Source organism: Pongo pygmaeus, chromosome 8 (assembly GCF_028885625.2).
Source record: "Pongo pygmaeus isolate AG05252 chromosome 8, NHGRI_mPonPyg2-v2.0_pri, whole genome shotgun sequence".
Classification (NCBI taxonomy): Eukaryota; Metazoa; Chordata; class Mammalia; order Primates; family Hominidae; genus Pongo; species Pongo pygmaeus.
The window spans coordinates 131,168,508-131,191,679 of NC_072381.2; the positions used below are offsets into that span (position 1 = coordinate 131,168,508).

Here is a 23,172-nt window from a genome sequence, read left to right on the forward strand (position 1 = left end):
CCAAGCTGGTCTCGAACTCCTGAGCTCAAGGGATCCACCTGCCTCAGCCTCCCAAAGTGCTGGGATTATAGGCATGAGCCACCACACCCAGCCCACTGACAGTGAGTTAACATCCATCATAGCTTAGCAGAATTCTGTCTTGCCATTTGTCCACTTAGTTGTTGTTTACTTAGTTTGCATTTTCCTTGGAACAGATTTGTATCGGTTTGCAAAAATTAATCACTGAAACATTTAAAGTTTTGCCTAAATTGTAAAGCAGTTGTACGAATTCAGCAATGTTTCATTTCAGTACCACTGTCATTCCGTTTCCCCTTGTAGCAAGTGTACACACATCATAAAACTGTCTTTGCCCTGCTAGATACACCTAGACACTTCTATTGATCATAATCAAAGATGATATACCATCTTTTGGGTTAATGAATTCAAAAGGATATTCCTACTTAGGTAGGAATGAGCTGGGATTAGGGGTATGAGAGATGCTTATCTTTCCTCCCAGCCCCTCTCCTTGGCTGAAACAACCTTTCAGTCAAGAGGAAAATTTGTTCTTAAGCAAGTAAGAATACATTCTAGTTATCTTCCTTTGTCAAAGCAATAACATGAAAGTTCCTACAGGGGGGAATAAAGATCCTTATAAAATATATTTGTAATTTGCTGTTTTTAACTTAAAATTTCCTGAAGTACCTGTGTTTTAGCTATTCCTTTAGAAGAAGAAATTTGGTATTTGTGGCCTGATCATTGAGGCTACTGAATCCATTTCAGTTAATTTCAGATTTTGTTCACATCATTACAAATGACATTGGGTTTTTGTTTGGGTTAAGAGTTAATAGCCATATTATGTAAGAGTTAAAGGGATATAATGCCTATCCGAGATATAACTGATATTGGAGAAATAAAATTATCCAGCTAGCTTCAAGAGTCTCCTTTTGGTAGTCTGGTCTTTAGAACCTAAGTAAACTGTCATATAAAGTGGTAGGAGAGAACACTAAATGAATTACAGTGAACCAGCCAAAGCTGTTCTGTTCAGGGCCATTTGGGTTGCAGGCCTGTGTGTTCAAACAAGAGGGTGCAACTCACTGCAGGGCCCGAGACCACCACAGTGACACAGAGGAAGTGCAGAGGGCCCTGGGCTGGGATTTGGAGATGAGGACCCAGAGCTACCACTGGGTTTGACTTTTGGCAGGATACAAACAGATGAACTTTGGCTAATATGACTGGAAATGTGTACAGTAGCATCCATCCTGCCACGCTGACAGAGTTGTGAAGATCAAGAGAGAAATACACATGAAAACCTTGTGTACACTGTCTTTAGAGAAATGTCATTCTGACAGAGACTGTGGAGGGCAATTTATTTGAATCCCGTGACTTTCCCATTAAATCTCTCAGTAAAATCATCTCTGTGGCATCTCCTTCCTTGATAGCTTGACCCAGGGCTCTGGCCGCCCTTCCAACTCCCATCAATCAGGTGGGCAAGCAGTTGGGATGGGCAGAGCCCCACAGAGTAGAAAGCAGGCAAAGATCATTGGATGCTTAGTTTTTGTTTTTTTGTTTTTTTAAACCTTTTAGGTTATGAATTATGTTTTCCCTGAGCAATTGTTTTTAAATCAAGTATTTTAAAAGTTCAACTAAGGCTTTTCCCATTGGGTTTTAACTTACAGTGCCATATTTTCTTCAGCTACTGAAAATCTGGTTTTCTTTGTAAACAATATCAGAATTTTTCTCTTAGCGAAGTCCTATGACTCTCCATTTCCTACTTTTTCTTATTACATGTTCAGTGTGGAGATATGGACATCACAAACATCAAACCACTTCTCTGAAATAAACTTTTTTGGAAATAAGCCATTAGCAGGAAGCCAGGAATTCTGTTGTTTGTCCTTGTCATTAACTACCTTCCAGTATGCATTGCCTTTGAAAAAGAAAATGGAGTTGTATGCATAGGAGTAATAAGCGGAATCTATATTTCTGAAAGGATGGTTTTGTGGTATTATTGCTGGAAAAACTTCAGTAGTCTTCTTTGGATAAGAATTAAGTACTCGATTTCTGTTGACATCAAATGCAAATACCTGCAAAGCAAATAAGGTAGACTGGCTCTTCTGAAAATTATTAATATTTTTTGGTTAATTTATAACAATGAGATGACTAACTCAAGACTTTGTACGAAATTCTTTGGACTTGAACTTCTTAATTTTCCATCATGCTCTGCCATTGCTATTTAGATCTGAAGTGAGTACACGTTTTTTTTTGGGGGGCCCGGTCTCACTCTTGCCCAGGCTGGACTGGAGTGCAGTGGTGCAATCACAGCTCACTGCAGCCTCGACCTCCCAGGCTCAAGTGATCCTCTTGCCTCAGCCTCCTAGGCAGCTGGGAGCACAGGCACGTGCCACCACACCTGGATAATTTCTGTGTTTTTTGTTGAGACCGAAACATGGGTTTCACCATGTTGCCCAGACTGGTCTCAAACTCCTGAGCTTAAGTGATCTGCCCACCTTGGCCTCCCAAAGTGCGGGATTACAGGCATGCGCCACTGTGGCAGGCCGAGTACAGCTTTTAAATATGAACTTGGTCATCTGACGAATCTCTATTAGGGATGACAGAAGCATTGCTAGGCTGAAGAGCCTTCTACTTACAAGGGACTCCTTGAAGAAGTAAATTAACTTTTGTCTTCGATCATAAAACGCCGTGTCTAGGGGACTTGGGATGCCAGGAAATCCTTCTGAAATCAATTTGGGATAGCTTTTTCCTTGTTCATCTTCTGTGAGGGCCTGATCCTTGTCACTGTCATATCTCCAGTACTGATTTCCTGAGAGCCAAACAAAATACGTTCATGTGGTTTATTACTATTAAATCACGTGACAAAGAGGACAGTTTTCAATCTAGGTCTCAGCCAATCCTGTACAATGTGTTGCCATGATTCTAGGAGAAAGCGGGGCTTTCGGTATCTGAGTGAAGCCTCCACTCTGCCATTTCCCCGGGTCTTGAATTACTCCTACATTTAACCCAGGAAGTGCATTTTTCCTGGCCGTCAGTGCTGCCGTTGGAATGCTGGTTGCCTTTCACAGCGAAAGCAAACCCTGCCCCATGAACATCATCCTCCCGGCTCTCATCAAAAGCAAAAACAAAACAGCAAAAATCATGTCTTTTTTACCTTAGTATCTTAATGTTTTTTTCTTCTTCCTTTATAGTCTAAAGATGTTCCTTTTAATGTTAGTGGACCAAGGCTGGGAATCACTTTCCTATCCTAATCAATGTAAGTCCTCTTTTTACTGAAGAAATCATGATCCTTATGATTGGATTATACCTTGAGTGTTTTAGAGTCCTCTAATCCCAACACCACCCCCATCTTACAAATAAGGACACTGGAGTAGAGAGCTGAAGTGACTCGTCCACATTCAGACAGCCTAGACTGGGCCAGGAATGCAAGTCAGGACTCTCAAATGCCACTCCAGAGAGGCTCCCCACTGTCCTGTGAAATGGAACTTTGCTCCATTTTGTTTCAGAGTTCAGATGCTCATTTTGTGCTCTAAATCAGTAGAAGCTTATTTTAGCCTCTTCTTGTTAGTTTCTAATCCTGAATATTCGGCATCTTGCCAACAGAATAGACTAGATCCACTTAGATACTTTGGTGTTCACAGCTCACAGAACACCCCAAGCAGTATGTTCCTTAGCAACCAAATATTTAATAGACTTGGAAAAGTTCACCATTGAGAACAATGTGACGTTTGTCCAGTTAGAGATGCAGTTCACTCTAACAGGAATTTCTTTTAATCCAAACTATTCATAGCAAATTAAGATGTTTTTAAAGCTCCAAGAATAAAATACAGCTGTATTGTAGCAGTTACCCTATGATGACCTAAATCTATAATTAAGATTCGAGTGTTGCCAACATAAATTCTAGTTTGGGACTTCTTAAAACCCTGAAAGATGTGCTTCCAACTCTGAAAGACCTGAACTATAAAAGTCAGCTGTAAGTCGATTTTTTTATGTAACTGAACTAATTCTTCCTTTGTGTGATATGAAGGAAAACTGAGACCAAATTTATATACAGGATCCTTATGGTAAAATTTGCATATAAAGTTCATTCGGTTTGGCTCTCGCCTTGTTAAGTCTTTTTGAGCAATTTAAAGCCCTGTGGTTGTATTACCAGGATTCAGGCAGAGGGGCTACACAACTTGTCTCTGGGTAGGAAAGGGGAAGGAAAAAGCAGTGACCACAAAATCATGTTTATGATCGGACTCTGTGCTGTCTGGTTTTGCAAAGGCAGCGTGCCTCGTGCATCGGGTCCAGGGTACTGGATGAGACCGGGTGTGAGTAAGGAGCAGCGGCAGTTAAGAGTCCCAGACCTGCCTTTCTTTGTGTGTTCCCCATGACCCCCCAGGCTCCACCACATCAGTTTCTGTCTTCCAGCAAAACACTGACCTTCCATGTTGAGCAATTGCCATTGATGGCTCATGGCCTGCTCAGTGAAGTCCAGCCCCGACACTGGCATTTGAGGCCCTCCGTGGTTGGGCCAACCGGCCTTTCTAGCCTGACCTCATCCCGGGTAAGTCTGTCGCCAGCTTTGATGGACCCCAGTCTCACAGCTCTGTGGATTTTTCACTCCCAGCCCCATGGCTTCGCTTCTGTTGCTTGTCTCTAACCACTTCCACGCCCTCATCCACTCTCCATCCTGAGTGCCTTTTTCTGGGCATCCCAGATCCCACCCATCCTTGAGTCTAGGCCAAGACCTGATTCCTGGGGGTGCCAGCACCCAATTCCAGGTGGCAGTGATCACCTCTTCTGCTTGGTCTGCCCCTTGAAAACACTTCTGTTGCTAGATGTCCAAGGTATTTTTTTTTCCCCTCCAGAACCAGATTAAAACTCCTGCAGGTCAGGGCCCTTTCTTACAGTTTTTTGGCAGCCACCTTAGTACCTAGGAGACTTCATTCGGTGACTTAGTGCCTTCTTAAAAAGATCAGGGGCTGGGTGCAGTGGTTCACACCTGTAATCCCAACACTTTGAGAGGCTAAGGTGGGAAAATGGCTTGAAGCCAGGAGTTCAAGACTAGCCTGGGCAACATAGTGAGACCCCATCTCTAAAAAAAAAAAAAAAAAAAAAAAATTGTTTTAATTAAGCCAGGTGTAGTGGTGTGTGCCTATGGTCCCAGCTACTTGGGAGGCTGGGGTGGGAACAGCACTTGAGCCCGGGAGGTCAAGGCTGTAGTGAGCTGTGATTGTGCACTCCAGCCTGGGTAACAGTGAAACTCTTTCTCAGAAACAAAAACGGAATAGAACCCAATCCTTGTGCCCTCAGAGCTTCCAGTCTGATGGAGCAGACAGAAATAAAGCAAGTAATGAGAGCATTACAACAGATTCCTTGGTAGGGGCTCAAGACATTCCTTCTGAGTGCATTTGTTTAATAAGAGAAATAGAACCATCCATGAAGAATCTGTACCTTGAAAAAAATAACGTTCATCTCTTTTCCATGTCCAGATGTGAACAAAGGCATCTATGTTGTGTGTTGGGATTCCAGGCCAGCCAGTGAGGATTTGGATAGGGTCCCCATAGCGTGTCCTATTGTTTCGATTTTCATAAAGCCAGTACCAGCTGTTGCGGAAGAAATATGTGCTAAATCTCACCATCACCTCTCCATATTGGTTTCTCTCTTTGCGAATCCAGTCAAATGCAGTATCAAATGATCCCTCACAGGAGCCTTAAAAACAAACAAACAAACGAAAAAAATGGCCGCTTGTCACATACATGATGCAAAACTTATATTTTCATATTTGACTTGAATGAAGACAGTTGCAAAGCTGGGGTTTTCTATAAAAACACCTTAAAGCAAGACACCATGTAAGGCTGAAGTGGGGCCAGGTGCAGTGGCTCATGCCTATAATCCCAGCACCTTGGGAGACCGAGGCAGGAGGATTGCTTGAGTTCAAGACCAGCCTGGGCAACATGGTGAAACCCAGTGTCTACAAAAATAAAAAATAAAAATAATACAAAAAGTAACTGGGCATGGTGGCACGTGCCTGTGGTCCCTTGGCACAGGTTACTTGGGGAGCTGAGGTGGGAGGATTGCTTGAGCCTGAGAAGTTGAGGCTGCAGTGAGCTGAGATCAGTCCACTACACTCCAGCTTGGGCGACAGAGTGAGACCCTATCTTGAAAAGAAAAAAAAAAGATTGAGGTGGTGAGCAGAGGGAGCTGGAGGTGCCGGGCTGCCTGCTACAGTCCTGGCTCACATGCATATCCTGTCGTCATTCTTCACAGTGCCCCAGGCCACTCTCAGAAGCATCTCAATTTGGTTGTGAAGTTCTGTACGGTTGACCACCCTACATGCAGCTAGTGAATGCCTCCCTTGACACCTTGATGGCAGTTTGACTTCATTAGAGGGAAGAAGTTTGATTCTGGGCTCATGTAAGAGTAAGATTTCCACTGGGGCAAGTCCGGGTGTTCTGGCTGTTGTCTCCAAAGACACAGAGTGCTGAGAACGGGGGGATGTGAGAACAGAAATGGGGTGGCCTCTGTTAGGGACTTTTTTTTTTTTGAGACGGAGTCTTGCTCTGTCACCCAGGCTGGAGTGCAGTGGTGCAGTCTTGGCTCACTGCAACCTCCACCTCATGGGTTCAAGCAATTCTCCTGCCTCAGCCTCCCAAGTAGCTGGGATTACAGGCGTGTGCCACCATGTCCGGCTAATTTTTGTATTTATGGTAGAGACAGGGTTTCAACATGTTGGCCAGGCTGGTCTCGAACTTCTGACATCAAGGATCTGCCCACCTTGGCCTCCCAAAGTGCTGGGATTACAGGCGTGAGCCACTGTGCCCAGCCTAGGGACCTTTGAAGGGAAAAGAGGACAGCTTTATTCCCTTGGGCTCGGTACTAAATCACTAGCCACTTTAATTAAATAATCAACCACTAGAACATTTGGCCTGAACGATTTTAAATCGAGATTGGAGCTTATCCTGGCCAGGCTAAGCTCAGTTTTTTGGGATTGCAGTAAACTCCCAGGGCTTCCAGTGTGTGCGTCTCTGGTGGGATGCCACAGCACGGGTTGGGGGCCTGCTTGTGTTGAGAAAACCACTGCGTTCACTGTCCTCCTGGGAAATGCACGTGATGAAAGAGAGGACACAGGAGGGACTGGCTGTCGACTGGGCAAAACCACTTTTTAACTGAGAATGGCATCAGGGAGCTAGAGGGCGGCAACCTTTGGGTGACATGAGTTGTACAACGTTGCGCTCTTAGGCCCAGGTTCCCAGTGAGGAGTGAGCGGGGTCCTGCTGTGCTCTGGAATACAGTGTCCTCCCCTAGCTCAGGGATGCCCTCCCCAGCAGTCTTACCATACAGCTTTTGAATTGCTTTCCTGTCCGACCAGTCCAACTCAAAGGCAGGCTCCTGGGGAATGTAATTTGGTTGCATTATGGATCCCGTCCTGTAGGTGTGAGGCAAGCCCAGGACATGGCCAATTTCATGGACGGCCACCTAGAAGGCGACACACACCATGGGCGCTGGGTGAAGCCTGGGCGATGGATCCCTGCGTAACAGACGCAGGCCTGCGCTTCGAGAGGGGCGGTGCTTGTGAAGAGGGGAGCACCGGTGGAACTGGGGAACCATTCCACGGATTCACCTCCTCAGAGGATGTGGATACTACATGGGAAAAGCTTGGACTTTCTGAACATCAGCCCATGAGCACTGCTGATGTCTTATCAACACGAGCGGTTCAGGACCACTGACCTTGAGAAGGCTGATGCCCATGTCACTGGTGGGAGGCGTGAAGTGCTCATCGTCATCAAAGTGAATGTCACCTAGGCGCCAGGCGTGTGCAAACTCCTGCCCGCTCCCATCGAAGGCCCGCGGACAGCCCAGGTGCCGACCTGACGAGGGGGAGAAGGAGATGGTCCTGGTGAAGGATGAGTGCCCCACATATAGACTCCTCACCTAGGGGGTCCCCAGCCTCCAGGAACCGGCAGCAGAGGCAGACAGAGTGACAGCTCCTGGATTAAGTCCTCAATGTGCGGAGGGTGGGAGACGGTTTGTTTATAAACTGTGTTTACAGTCGGCAGACTGTCAGAGACCAGCAGGCACCAAGTGGCTGGTAGCAGAGGGGAGGGGGGCTGGGTGAGAGCCGGGCTGGGGGCCTGGGAAGATGGCAAAAAGGCCTTACCCGGACAAGATTGGGGCTGGATCCTCGCCTCTGCGGAGGTCGTGAAATACTGGAAGCCGGGTCCCTTAAAATTTGTCTTTTTCAGCCAACCGTGTCCCTGTACTTCTCACCCTGGGACATTAACCCAGTGAGACCAGAAGACAGCCCGGAGCACCCCCGGGTCACAGATGGGGCTGCAAAGCGGCTTGTCTGCTTGCTGCTTGTCTCTGACCACTTCCACGCCCTTATCCACTCTCCATTCTGGGTGCCTTTTTGTGGGTATCCCAGATCCCACCCATCCTTGAGTCTAGGCCAAGACCTGATTCCTGGGGACGCCAGCACCCAATTCCAGGTGGCAGTGATCACCTCTTCTGCTTGATCTGCCACTTAAAAACACTTCTGTTGCTAGATGTCCAAGGTATTTTGTCCCACTTTTGTCCAATTGTACAGGGGAGGTGGTGGCACCTGTGCCTGGCCCCACCCTGACCTGAGGTCGGCTGCTGCTCCCTAGGGAAGCTGGAGGCACAGGCAGGGGGCCTGAGTGGGACTTTGAGGAGCAGCCGGGGCAGCAGCCTGCGCCCAGGGCCGGCCCTAGTGTCCCCATAGGCCACACCAGGCTCTCTGCAGGGTGACCATGATTTTGAGACGACGACGCTGACCGGAGGCTTCTGCCTGCCCCGCTGACAGGTGCCCCTGGGACAGGCCGGGAGGCCTTAGCCCCCCATTCTGCAGGTGGCTGAGGCGGGGGTAGGTGCGCCGGGGTCCCCGAGGGGCTGGGGCGGGCAGGCCCGGAGCCCGAGGCGCTCTTACCTCTCCCAAAACCCAGCTTGATGTCGACCGCGGCCCCGGGGGCGGCCAGGTCCTCGCGGAAGTCCAGCGGCGTCACCTCGCTCCACATCCTGAAGGCCAGCGCCACGATGCGCCGCTGCTCGGCCGCGGACAGTTGGCTGCTCAGGGCCTCGCCCAGCAGCCGCCAGCTCAGCGTCTTCTTGGAGAAGGCCTGCGCGGCTCCGCCGTCGGGGGAGCCCCGGGGCTGCCAACCCCGCCGGGACAGGGACAGCGGCGCCCGCGGGGAGCGCCTGGAGCGGGCTCTGGTGGGCAGGCCCGGGGGCGAAGGCGGGGCGGCGGGGGACGGTGGGCGCGTGTCGGGGACCCCGCAGCGCGGCCGGTTCATGGTCGCCAAGGTGGCCGCGTCCAGCTCCCCGCTGGCCGGCAGCGCGTTCGCCCGCTGGAACCTGCGCACCGCCTCGGCCAGGGCGGCGCCCTTGGGGGTCTCCGGCGGCCCCTCGAGACTGGGCCCCCAGGCCGCCCGCACCTCTGACCAGCCGTATCTGGACAGGAACCGCTGTGGGAGAGAAAGGCACCCTAATCTGGGCCGCCTTGCTCGGGGCCCTCCCAGGCTGCCGTGCCCCAAAGTCTAGAGAGACAGAGACATGGGGACAGAGACAGAGACAGATAGAAGCAGAGAGACAGACAGGCAGAAACAGATGGAGATAGCAATAGAAATAGGAAGACAGAGGGAGAGATACAGAGAGCGGCAGTGAGAGACAGAGACAGGAGAGAGGTACACAGGAGAGAAGGAGCGAGTCCTGGGCGCCTTCCTGAGTGCGGGCCCTGGATGGGCACCAGGCTGAGTCAGAGGCGCCCCAGGGCCCGAGGAGCAGGAGACCTGGGCAGCGGGGTAGGCGAGTGCTGGGAGGAGGTGAGAGGTCGCGGGGGAGGAAGACGCTCCCCCCGGCCATGCGGGGCAGGTCGTGCGGGGCAGGTGGGAGGTACCAAGGAAGTCCGGGTGTGGCCACACCGCAGAGAAGGCCATGGGGAGGCATGTCCTGAGAGCTGGGAATTCGAACTGAGGGGCTTGGCAGTGGTTGGGGCTGAGGACCTGGGGGCTTCCTCATGGCCGCACAGAGGGAGGGAGGTCGGCCGCCTCCACGCGGCTGAGGGCCTGGCTACCGGGCGGCTCTCCTGCTCCCTGCCCAGGCCTCTGGGGCACCGTGGGAGCTGGGGATTGGACTTGACCCTGAGCATCAGCTCCCGGCCTATGGTGACCACAGGACCACGTGCCAGGGCAGGTGAAGGGGCCTCATGGGTCTACTCCCTTTCCCCCACCACAACTCTCTGGAGGAGGGGATCGCCTGCATTGGACTTCCTGGGTGCTTCACCACAGACTCCGGTGAAGCCACGGATGCCACCCCAGGCAGCTGTGAGGATCCTTACTATTGCGATGCTGGGGAACCTTGCAGGGCTGTCCCCTTCTCTACATGCAGAGACTGGCATGGCGAGCAGCCACAGAATACCCTCAGACAGTGCCTTGGCCACTGCAGTATCACATGCTTGCCTTTGGAAAGGCACCTGGCATTTGAGTCTGTTGTCTGCGCACTGACATTTCTTTCTCACTAGGGCTGACCTGTGGGGTTGTCGAATCAGGTTAAGCATCGATTCACGGTTGTTCCAATAGGAGCCACAGGAGCTACTCCTCCCTCCCAGCCCAGCCTGCCTGGCCCTTCTCTGCCTCTGCATAGCCGGCATCCTGGCCTGTGCCTGTGGGTGCGTGTGCACGTGCCTGGGGGCGTTGCTGTTCTTCCAGCTTCCTCCTACCTGAGCACCGTGGAGGTCGGCAATGGGCTTGGCCTGGCGCAGTGGGGATGGCTCCAGGTCCGAGCGGTCCCGGCTGTGGAAGAGGCTCTCAGGCTGGGTGGGCCAAGGAGCAGCCAGCCAGCAGAGCAGCAGTGTCGGACGGAAGATGGAGGCGGCGAGCATTGGCCTGGTCTGAACCCTTGCCCTCCCTGCCTGTCTTCGTCCCCGTCCCCGTCACCTCTCCTTAAGGAGCAGGACCTAGGGTGGCTTTTATAAGCTACCCAGGAGGGAGCACCCAGGTTTCCAAGCATTTCTCACCCAGCCCTGAAGTGTGCCCACTAGGAGGCCACGTCAGGCCCTGGGCTTGCTGCCTTTGAAGACCCCAGGCTCACCTTTCTTGTTGGTGTGAGAACTCCTTCTCTCACCTCCAGAGTTTGCCACGTCCTCGGATAATTACATCCTCCAGTTGCCAGTGCCTGTGGGTTCCATTTCTATGGAGATATACTGCGGGCAAATTTGCCGCTAAATGAGCTGTGGAATTAACAGAGGCACGAGACTGCGCCCCTAACAACATGCCTCTCAGAGCTGAGCCTGAGTTTAAAAACCCTGACCGTCAGTTTGCTTATAGTTTGGGTCACTTTTTTTCTTGGCGAACTGGGGTTTGGAGATTTTTAGTTTGTTTCTCAGACATTTTTTGTGTGGCTTTTCTTCTCTTTGTTTATCTTTATATAAAGGAGATCTGAGCAGATAGTATAAATTGTAAAAGTACTGAGAATGAAGAAGACATTCTGTGTTTCTGGTAGTGACATTTCAGTGAACATTCTTGCAGATACATATGCACAGGTGCCTAGAGAAGTATTTGTGTGTGTCTCTCATTTTACATGAACTCTATTCTCTATTCCTTACAAGCCAGCACAACGTTACAGGCACTTTTCTGTTTCTGAATGTAAGTATTTATCGTTCTAGTTAATGACTGCACAGTGTCCCATTCTGTGGGTAAAGATTTTTATATAAGGATAAACTAGAATCACCTCAGCCCACTTACTTTCCCCTCATGGAGAAGCCTCAAGTTTCTCTGGGATCCTGAAGACAGAGCCTTCCCTGAACTGGGCTTTTATTTGAGCAGACATCCTCTCGAGAGTGCAGACTGACTGGGTCACAGCCGTCCATGGGAATATGGAGAATCATAGAAATACAGAGAGGCCAGGTGCAGTCGCTCAGACCCATAATCCCAGCATTATGGGAGGCTGAGGCAGGAGGACTGCGGCCAGGAGTTTGAGACCAGCAACGGCAACAAAATGAGACCTCATTTCTGTCAAAAAATGTTTAAAAATTAGCTCAGCATCGGCCGGGCATGGTGGCTGACACCTATAATCCCAACACTTTAGGAAACCAAGGTGGGTGGATTGCTTGAATCCAGGAGTTCAAGACCAGCAAGAGTTCAAGACCAGCCTGGGCAACATGGTGAAACCCCATCTCTACTAAAAATACAAAAATTAGCCAGGTGTAGTGGCATGTGTGCCGATAGTTCCAGCTACTTGGGGGAGCTGAGGCTGGAGGATCACTTGAGCCCAGGAGGTTAAGGCTGAAATGAGCCGAGATCACGCCACTGCACAACAACTTGGATGACAGAATGAGACCCTGTTTCAAAAGGAAAAAGTGGATAGAGTGATGTGTGCCACTTGCAGACCTGAACTCTAAGACCACCCTCGTATTCTCTGTGGTTTCTCTTCCCTCAACTCCTGACCAGATGCAGAGCATCCAGCAGAAGTGGATCCCTGAATCCCCCTATGGAAGGCCACCCTCAAACCCTTGACTGCTCTGTGACAGGAGCAAGAAACACAACTGTATTGTGTGGAGCCTAAGATTTGGGGTTGGTGGGTGCAGCAGTTAGACAACCCTAATACAGGCCACTAAATGCTTAGTCTGTCCCCAGAAGGACCCGTAACATGCTCCTCATTCCCCAAGACCTGTCTCCAGTAGAGACTACAGCTTGCCCTTCCCTCCCTCCCTGGTGAAGGCTGCACAGGTCAAAGAGCAGGATGGGTTTTCCCATCCCTGATGGCTGCCTCCACTCAGGGAAATGCCCTGCTCCTGTGAGTCTCATGACAATTTTCTGGGTCACCTCCAGCCTTCCTAGTAGCTGTCCTCTCCCCAAGATGCATTCGCCCCTTTTCTTGCAGAGTTCTCCTGTATTCCATGTCCTTCCGTTGTCCTGGCTGACCCTGGCATCACTATGAATGACTGGTGCATTGCTCTGACCTCCCCCTCTGTGACTGTGATCTGAAGATTCTCACCTCCACTCCACTTGAGTCACCCATAGCCTTGCCTGGCCCAGCCCTGGCACCCCCTGGACTGCTGTGCCTCTGATCCCACAGGCATAGGCAGCCCCTGATGCCCACCATTGGCTCTCCTTGGAGCTTCTCACCCTCTTGTCCCTATCGCATGGCCCTCTGACCCCCAACTGCACCAAGGGTCCTGAGGGTCCTTCTGCCTCACCCACCTAAGTTGTCTTGGATCCTTGGTTTTTACCCTGTCCAGCTCAGATCCCACAGACGCCAACCAAGCCCTTGCCTGAGAGCCTCCCACCACCCCTGCACTGGGGGCCACACCCTGGGCGGATCTGGCTTTCTGTCTCCTCTATCTTGCTGAGCACTCATTTGCTCATCCATTTCCTTTAAACTCATGACTATAGCCCCTTCCCCGTGGGCTCCTGCGCTGCACAGCAACCCCCTCATCTCCCACTTTCCTGAGTGTTTCCTTTCCTCCTCTCTTCTTGGTGGGTCACATACAGCCCTGAGGGACCCTCAGGGGCAGGGGAACAGCAGGGGAAGGGCAGAGTATGAGGAGGCAAAAGTAAGTAGAGTTCAGGTTCGCTGCAGGAATTTCTACCCCAGTATCCAGAGGGCTTGCAGGAAATGAATTAAAGTTCTTTGGGCACTGTGATTTTGCAGATGAGAACTGAGAATTTTATGTCAAAGGTCTCCAAGAAGAGCAGGTGTGCACAGGCCTGTGTGGGGCTATCCATTAGTTATTCATTCAGTCATCATGCAGCAAATACTTATTACTGTCCTAGGGACAGGGAATACAGAAATGAACATGACAAATTCGTTCCCTACTGTATTAGTCAGGGTTCTCTAGAGGCACAGAACTAATAGGGTAGACATATTAAGTAGTATTAACTCACGTGATCACAAAGTCCCACAATAGGCCGTCTGCAAGCTGAGGAGCAAGGAAGCCAGTCTGAGTCCCAAAGCTGAAGAACTTGGAGTCCAATGATCGAGGGCAGGAAGCATCCAGTGCAGGAGAAAGATGTAGGCTGGGAGGCTAAGTCAGTCTAGTCTTTTCACGTTTTTCTGCCTGCTTTATATTCTGGGAGCTGATTAGATGGTGCCCACCCAGATTAAGGGTGGGTCTGCCTGTCCCAGCCCACTGACCCAAATGCTAATCTCCTTTGGCAACACCCTCACAGACACACCCAGGATCAATACTTTGCATCCTTCAATCCAGTTAAGTGGACACTCAGTATTAACCATCACACCTACCCTCATGGAATGTAGATCCTAAGTAGGGAAGACAGACAATAAACAAAAAAGAAATGAAAAATTCTTGTATTTTTAAAATTTGTATTGTTTTTTATTGCTGTATTATTTTTTATTTTTCAAATATTTTTGATCCTTGATTGAATAAACGAGTGCAGAACCCTCAAAAAAAAAAAAAAAAGAAATGAAAAATTCCAATAGCGACAGGTGCTAGGAATAGAATTAGGGAAAGTGAGTGTCTATGGGGAAGAGTGAATATTCAGGTGAGCAGGAAAGACCTCTTGTGCAGATGAAATCTGGGCAATAGCAGAAAGATCAGAGGGATTCAGTCACATGTGACTGGGGGTTCGGGAGTGGTGTACATTTTAGGCCAGGAAAGGGCAAGTGCACAGGCCCTGAGGCTGGAACTGGCTGGGCAAACCTACAATAGTAGGGAAGAAAGAACAGCCTGGCTGGACATGAGTGGGAGGAGTGAGCTGGGAGGGGAGGATGAAGAGCAGCACGTGAAGGTCAGATGGGGAAGAACCCATAGGGCAAATGAGGAGTCTGGATTCACCGTAAGTTCAGGTGGAACATTTTGAGTGGACAATGCCAGGACTGGCTACTTTTAAAAGAACCTCTGTGCAGTTCTGAGGTTGGTGTAGGCTGTGTCTCCTGGGGTGAAACCCTCTGGCTATTGTCAACTCCTCTCTGTTTTTCTGACTGTGCCGCACCCTAGAACACTTTCCTGGGCTCTAGGACACTGGGCTTTCCGGGGAAGGCACAGTCCTACACTGTGACCCAGGGGATCCATTCCTCATTGGGCCCACATCGAATGCTGCGGGGAAAAGGCAGGACCTGGGATGCTGGGAAGGGGTGCTCAGGAGGAGCTTGGGCACCCACCACGATCCTTGTTCTGCTTGAAGCCTGGCAGTTCTGTCCATTCCACCAGCTCTGGTCAAAGACTGTGCTTCTTAAAGTCAAATCTGAAAACTTGCATGACAGCTGTCCTCAGTGGGGTAAGATGATTCCCCTTAGGGATTACTGTGGCTTAAACGTTTGTGTTCCCTCCACAATTCATGTTGAAACTTAATCCCCAGTGCAAGCGCATTAAGAGGTGGGGCCTTGAGGAGGTGATTGAATCATAAGGCTCTACCCTCCTGCCCTTAGAAGCCAGGCTTCAGAGAGCATTCAGCCCTTTGCCCTTCTGCCATATGAGGACACAGTGTTCAAGACACCATCTGGCAACAGACACCAGGCCCTCATCAGACACCAAGTCTTGCTCTTGGACTTGCCAGCCCCCAGAACTGTGAAAAAAAAAATTTATTATTTATAAATGACCCAGTCTCAGGTATTTTGGTATAGCATCACAAATGGACTAAGACAGGGATCATAGGCTTGAGAGCTTCATTACTGAAGGGTCTTGTTTCCTAAAGTTATTATTCTTTAAGAAACTTTATGGGTGCGGTGGCCTTGTGCAGCTTGGGTGCTTGACTTGGGGAAGTATGTTCACCGTGTGGACGTTTGCTCTTCTTTCGGAGGATTCTTCTCTCCAATTATTACTAAGCTTTGGAATGTACTGGCTGCTTAAGGCTGAGAATGTTTGATTAACCAAATTTTCATTGCATGTTACTTGGATTTCAAGGAAATCAATTGGATTTAGGAGGGAAAATGTCAGAGGAAGACACGTGACCTACAATAAAGACAACATGAGGGACAGGGGCTCCTGCACAAACTGGTTCCTGGTCTGTGTGGGCCACCTCCCGTTTCTGAGACTGGGCAAGGGTTTGGCTCGGAGCTTCTGGAATCTCTGTAAGCCATGAGATGCATAACCTAATTGTCAGTGGGAGAATTGAAATTTTTTTCCCCTGAAATGTTCATCATTTACAAAATGGATTTGCTTTTTTTTTTTTTTTTTTGAGATAGGGTCTCACTTTGTTACCCAGGCTGAGGTGCAGTGGCACAGTCACAGCTCAACTGCAGCCGTGACCTCTCTGGCTCAAGTGATCTTCCCACCTTAGCCTCCTGCAAGTAGCTGGGACTACAGGTGTGAGCCACCATGCCCAGCTAATTTTTGTATGTTTTTGTAGAGATATGCTTTTGCCATGTTGTCCAGGCTGGTCTTGAACTCCTGGGCTCAAGCAATCTGCCCACCTCAGCCTCCCAAAGTGTTGGGATTACAGATATGAGCCACTGCACCCAGACTGGATTTGCATATTCTTAGTATAGTTGGACAATAATATTTGGAAACAGTCATTCCCACAGGAGATCTTTGAGCCTTATGTTCAGAGAGGGGACAGTTCTGACTCTGAAAGTGAGCAGGGCTCAGGGGGCCCAGGTGCTGGGGAGTGATGCCATCAGCACCAGGGCAGGCTTGTTGTTTCCAGCTGCATAGCACACCTGTGAGAGGGAAAGACTCTTCCCAGTGTCTGTCCTGATTCCCTTCTGTCCAGACTGCATTTTGGTCCCTTTTCATCCACAAATAAACCCTTTCCCCCATCTCTGGACTGGCATAGGACCCTCGGCCTCCCTGGGGAGAACTGCTTGTGTTTTACACACATGAGAGTCTGCGTTTGGGGCTTGTTCCTCCCCTCAAAGGATGCACATGGAGGCTGCTCAGCGGTTGCGGGAGGGAGGCACCGCTCACTACCCACCTGCACTTCTCTGCCAAGGCACACCCAGGCCTCCTGGCCTCCGGGTGAGAATTATGCTCATTGTTGCTGGTGGTATCCCTCAGAAATCTCCCAACTGGTTCTGCTCTGAGAGTGGGGCCCTCTGATGAGGAGATGCCCTCAGTGTGCTGGTCAAACCCAGCTCTTCTCAGGGCAGCTGCCAGGGCAGCAGCAATGATACCAGCAGAGAAGCTGAGATTTCCCAAGCACAATGGTAAATTCTGTATGTCAGTGTGACGGGGCCAAGGGATGGCCACAGACCTGGTAAAACACTGTTCCTGGGTGTGTCTGTGAGGGTGTTCTGCGAGAGATGAGCATTTAAATTAGTAAAGAAGAGCCAGCCTCACCAGCAGGCAGGAGTCATCCAGTCCACTGAGGGCTCCAGGAGAACGAAAAGGCCAAGGAAGGGCAAATCCTCCCACTTCCTGAGCTGGGACATTCATCTTCTCTGCCCCTTGAATCCTGTCCATCCAGGTTCCTGGGCCCTCAGACTCCGGGACTTACAGAAGCACTGCCTTCTCCCCAGGCCTTCTTCAGACGTGGACTGGAAGTCCCACCACCAGCTCCCCGGCTCTCAGCCTCCAGGCTCAGGCTGAACTGCAAGCACTGGCTTTCCTGGGTCTCCAGCTTGCAGCCCACAGATGCTGGCCTCCTTGGCCTCCAGAATTATGTGAGACAATTCCCCTAAGTGCCCCCTAGTCTGTCTGTCTGTCTGTCTGTCTCTCTCTCTCTGTCCATCTATCCTATTGGTTCTGTTTCTCTGGAGAACCCTAATACATTGAGAGAGAGAACCCCAGAAGCAGACCAGACTCAGAGGGAGGAGGAAGCGGTCTGGCCTGGCTCAGAGATGGGATCTGGCTGGTTACGTGGGACTCCTTTCCGTCCCTGGAAATGCAATTTTTACAGGACTTGGGGGTGTTTGGGTGAGAGATGAGGAAAAAGTTACGAACTCCCCAGTTCCAGAAATTTAGTCACACGATGAACACTCAGTAAAGTAACTCAGTAACTCAGCTTGGTGACAGGCCTCATGAGTGTGAATCATGCAGAATTTTCCATGCAGATTAAAGCCCCTGTCGCCGAGGTTACAAGGCAAAGCTCAACCCACTGCTGCTGGACCCATCTGCTGGCCTCTCTCCCATCTGCACCACGTGGCCTCTGGCTCCTGTCACCCCCCATACTCCTGAAAAGCTGCTACACATGCGCCGCTCCTGAGGGACCCATCAGGCTGAGAACCTGATGGGTCCACCTCCTTCCCTAACCACACCATGCCTGGGTCTCTCTGCTGGCTTGGGGAGGGGACACAGGTTACATGTCAGAGGGTCCAGAGGCTTAGAGGTGGACACGGTACCCTGGAGAAGGGTGTAGGAAGGAACCATCTCAGGCTCAGGCCCAGTTCCTGTCCTGCCGCCGGAAGCAGGTTGATGCTGAGGAATCTTTTTGTTGTTTCGGTTGCTTTTCAAACACTTTATATAATTGCACAAGGCATAAATCTATAAATAATATGCAAATACACAGCTGAAAATTGAACTTGATAAAAAGATTCAACAGTAAGTATATGAGGGACTTCTAGTAACCAAATATATTCTTTTTCTTTTCTTTTCTTTTTTTTTTTTTTTTTTTGAGATGGAGTCTCGCTCTGCTGCCCAGGCTGGAGTGCAGTGGCACCATCTCAGCTCACTGCAACCTCCGCCTCCCAGGTTCAAGCAATTCTCCTGTCTCAGCCTCCTTAATAGCTGGGATTACATACATGCACCAACATACCTGGCTAAGTTTCTGCATTTTTAGTAGAGATGGGGTTTCGCCATGTCAGCCAGGCTGGTCTCGAAGTGATCCACCCGCCTCGGCCTCTCAAAGTGCTGGGATTACAGGCATGAGCCACTGCATCCGTCCAAGATTTTCTTAAAAAGGCATTTTATTCAAACTCGAAAACGGTTTATCTTGATGTTTGCTCTACCAATTCACTTGATTATTTTATCATTTAGATTTGATTGTAAAAGAAAAAATATCGTAGTAATAGTGGCTTAAACAAGATAGAAGTCAATATGTCTTTTACACTCAAGAAGTCTAGAGTAGGGATAGTTTTTGTGCCCACAGTGTCATCTTGTTCTAGAAAACTTCCTTTCCCCAATGTCATCTCAGGGCCCAAGATGGCTACTGGAGTTCCAGCTCTTTTATCTGTATTCCAGGAAAAAGGAAGAATGATGTCAGGGGTGTGCATCTCACTACATCCCCTTGGCTACAACTTAATCTCTCATGCCTGCCTGCGAAGGAAGCTGGGAAATGTAGTTCTTATCCAAATGGCCACGTACTTTGCTGAACATCAAGGATTCTTGTTCCAGAGTGATGAATATTGAGACCACCTCACTGACTCTATCCCTGTCATCTACTTCCTTAGAATTTTTAGTAAAATGATTCTTGCTAGTTTATTTTCTGAAGACTTGTATACAACACAATGTTTTTATTTTGTTACCTTCTATTCACAGGGAAGTTGTATTAACGCTTAACTCATTAAGTGAGTGACCACATGTAACTCATGAGTTAAAGCACAAAAAACTTACAACAGTGTCTGAGAACATGTCCCATCAATGAGCTGTGGCTGGAAGGTCCAGAGGGAACATCTTCAGTTCTTACCGCTAGCCGCTCTGGGCCTGGGGGGCCAGTTGCACTCTACTTTGGCTCTCAAATTCCTGTGTGATCCTTTATTCCTTCCCTGCATGAACTTCTTCAGCAACTCTCCTCAGTCCAGGAGCTGGAAGGGAAGGCATGTGAGAGCAGATGCAAAAAGGGAATGTAGGTCACACAACTGTGGCAAGACCCTGTGCAGCACATCTGTTGAGTGTCTTCTCCCACCCCACCCTTCTGTCCCGTCTGATCCCCAGGAAGGACACAAGGAGGCTGGCCACCCAGCCTGCTGGGGCGTTACTCTGTCTGGAGCTGGCAGGGTGGGGGGTGCGATTCACTCACCATCCTGGGTGGCCCTACTGCTGCTCAGGGTGTCGTGTGAGACTCTGGCTTCGACCCAGCTTCCCACATTGACTCTGGGAAGGCACCTAGAACATCTACAAACTCAAAGCTGAACTTCCCCCAGCACATCAGGAACAGCTGGATCTGTTAAAAAGTAGGAATGAAGTTTGGGAACAGATTTCCAAGGTCTTTCTATAGGGTTCTGCATTTGCACATGAACCTTTTTTTTTTTTTTAGACGGAGTTTTGCTCTTGTTGCCCAGGCTGGAGTGCAGTGGCACGATCTCGGCTCACTGCAACTTCCGCCTCCTGGGTTCAAGCAATTCTCCTGCCTTAGCCTCCTAAGTAGCTGGGATTATAGGCACCCTCCACCACAACTGGCTAATTCTATATTTTTAGTAGAGATGGGGTTTCACCATGTTGGTCAGGCCGGTCTTGAACTCCTGATCCGCCTGCCTCGTCCTCCCGAAGTGCTGGGATTACAGGTGTGAGCCAATGTGCCTGGCCACATGAACCTCTTCTAAGTAAATACTGACCTCCTAGCCCCTCAGATTCCTGGGAGATCAGATGTTCTGTTTAATGCTGCAGTTGTATCTTTGAAGGAAAGCCTTATGCCAGCTTCTGTTCACTCCCATCTAGCCACTGAGCTATAGAATGATTAACATAAGTACTGTCCTTAACAGAAACTGCAGTCCCGTGGGAGGGTGAGCAGAAGAAATGACGTGTGACATCCCTGGGCTTCACTTTCTTGAGCTGGGTAATTACAGATCTTACCTTCTGTCCCACCAATACCTTCAGAACCAGCGTTTCTCTACAGTCCCTTTCAAACTGGCTTTTGCCTACTCAGCCCTCATGTTCTCAGGAATCTCCAGCCCAACTGCCAAAGCCAGCCCAGGCTCCCGATTCACGCAATCGTCGAGGACACTGAGCCTGCTGCTTTGCTCATCTCCTGCCCCTGCACGAGCTCCCTGCCTTCCTGATCCCAAACAGAACCATCTTTAACCACGCCCTGGCCCATTCCATCTGAAACAAGGCTTCGCCAGAACTGTTGATAGCCTCACATCTCTTCAAAAGGTGGCTTCGGGTTGTGTGGGGATGAAAGGACACACGTGTGGTATTTACTAGCATGTAGACATTTAGTGAACCTTTGTCCCTGATTCTGTCCCCCACCCCCTAAGGCTCTGAAAAGGAACCTATTTTCCCTGCCCTGCGACAGGGTGTTGTTCCTCCTCCTTCAATGTGTGCTTCCGAAGCCCACACATCCCTCCCACTCTTGTCTGCCTACAGCTTGGACTTCTCCTCCTCCTTCCTCACTTCCGGGCTTGTCTTGCTTCTCCAGCCTCTTCACCATGCATGAGGGCGTTCCTGATCGCACTCCAGCTATGGGGGACCCCATTCCTGCAATCCAGCAGTTTCCAAGCACACTGGAGGCACCTGGAGAGTGTCTAACACCTCCTGCTGCTTGGGCTTAATTCTAGAAACCAATTCAGGGGAATCTCTGGGGGTGGGGCCTGAGCAATTTCATTTTAGAAGCACATCATGTGGTTCTAATGTACAGCCAGGTTCTTAGTTCATGGGCTAATCTATTTCACTTTGGTATTATGGTGAAAATGTGTATGAAACAGTGCTTGCCCAATTACTTTCGTTAATCTTCTGAGACAAGTGGTCACTTCATGGAACCATTACCATAATCCGGTTTTAGAACAGTTCTCAAAGAATTTCTGTATAATCACATCAAGATTTGGAGAACAATTATCACTGAATTCTAACCTCTCAAGTAGTATGAATCTCATATGAGGTGGCTGATGAATTTCATTAGTCTAGGCCTAAGTGCTTATGCTCATCCATCCCTTTTAATTTCGTTCTGGTTCTGCCATTCACTAGCATGTGACCCTGAGAAATCATTCCACCTCTTGAGTCTGTTTCCTCACCAGAAAAATGGAACGATAGGAATGTCCACTCCTCAGGGTTGTTATGAGGAATGGAGATCAGAGACGTGGAGCCCAAATGCCTTTCAGCCAGATCTTTCAAGGAGACAGAGGCATGTGGGCAGAGCCTTCCCACCACCAGCCCACATGCTACTAAGAGACAAGTCTGGGTTTCAGTCAACTTAGCCTAAATTTCAGGCTGAGTTGGGAATGAAGTTTGGGAACAGATTTCCAGAGCCTTTCTACAGGGCACTGCATTTGCACATGAACCTCTTCTCAGTAAATACTGACCTCTCCAGCCCCTCAGATTCCTGGGAGATCAGATGGTTTGACTGTCTAATGCTGCAGTTGCATCTTTGAGGGAAAGCAAGTCTCTTTATATTTGAACTACAGTTGTCCATGGCTCACAAGCAGGAACTTCACGGTCCTTTTTATAGAATGAATAAACCTACTTTATATAGAGCAAATTTTCTGATTCATAGCAGGTTTGTGGGTTATCACAGGTGGGCATACCTGTCTCCTCCCTGAACACAGCTTTGCACTTAAAATGACACATAGTAACCATACACTCAGTAAGTACAGGTAGCCAGTGTGGTTTATTTGATTTCCTTCCTGCTGGGCACAGGAAGCTCTCACAGGGCTAGGGTTTAAGCTGGCTTCCACGCAGGGCGGTCACGTGCACGTGGGCCTGAGGCCAGCCCCAGGTCAGGTCCTGATCCCTGGTCCTCAGGTGCTTCCACTCAGGCTTGAGGCAGGAGTCTGATGGCAGCAGCTCCCAAGAGCCCTTGCTGATGCCCGGCTCCATCCAGAGCCAGCCCAGCCCAGGAAGGCTGCATGGGGCAAGCGCTAGGTGGCTGACTCAGCAGCAGCCATGGGGCTGGAGAGCCTTCCTGATGCCAGTGGCCAGGGCTTGTGGCGTGGGGCTCTCTGCAGTGCAGCTTACAGGAAGGCCCTGGGCGGCCAGCGCGCGAGCCGTAGTGGGGCCGATGGCTGCAAACTATAAAGACAGAAGAGAAAACAGGGCTTCAGCACACCAGCAGGGGCTGGGGCAGCAGGCAGCTGGATGTGTGCAGGGGCCGTAAGCCAGCCTTGCGGTTGGACGTTACTGCTCATGTGACGTGTTTGTAAAAATGACAACACGGCCCGATTCGAGCCCAGCTTCTGAGTGTGCAAAATACCTCTGCATCCACGCTCTCATCACAGTCTCTCTGCCACCCTGAGCGACTGTCGCCAGGCTCAGGTGAGGGGCAGAGACATGAAGGCCCCAGGCTGGTGCTCACCATCATGGCTGCGTCAGTGCAGTCCTTCCTCAGAGGCTCTAGCTGCAGACAGTTCTGCTTCGGGTGTCGGGGGCCCTGGGTCTGATCAAGGGGAGGATGGTGTGGCAGTGGCAGGGGC

At 49.9% G+C, this 23,172-nt stretch overlaps 2 protein-coding genes across 6 annotated transcripts in view; both read right to left on the minus strand.

Moving 5' to 3' along the window:
• Positions 1 to 1,362: 1,362 nt before the first annotated feature.
• Positions 1,363 to 12,854, minus strand: MMP21 (matrix metallopeptidase 21). Its single transcript, XM_054436485.2, has 7 exons — positions 10,712 to 12,854; positions 8,924 to 9,458; positions 7,705 to 7,844; positions 7,311 to 7,452; positions 5,428 to 5,685; positions 2,625 to 2,797; positions 1,363 to 2,060 (listed from the first exon to the last, which is right to left on the minus strand). Exons 1-7 carry the CDS (start codon positions 10,871 to 10,873, stop codon positions 1,761 to 1,763), a joined length of 1,710 nt encoding a protein of 569 aa, XP_054292460.1. The 5' UTR covers positions 10,874 to 12,854; the 3' UTR covers positions 1,363 to 1,760.
• A 1,592-nt stretch (positions 12,855 to 14,446) lies between these two features.
• The window catches only part of UROS (uroporphyrinogen III synthase), a 46,582-nt gene continuing 37,856 nt past the window's right edge, over positions 14,447 to 23,172 (minus strand). For 2 of the 5 annotated variants that reach the window (XM_054436506.2, XM_054436508.2), the window contains one exon: positions 22,352 to 22,771. In XM_054436506.2, coding sequence (XP_054292481.1) covers positions 22,634 to 22,771 — 138 coding nt within the window. In that variant the 3' untranslated portion in view covers positions 22,352 to 22,633. Of the gene's footprint in view, positions 19,059 to 19,091; positions 19,633 to 19,847; positions 19,992 to 22,351; positions 22,772 to 23,054; positions 23,136 to 23,172 lie in introns of those variants that run through there. The other 3 variants (XR_010127487.1, XM_054436507.2, XM_054436509.2) reach the window with 3 other exon arrangements.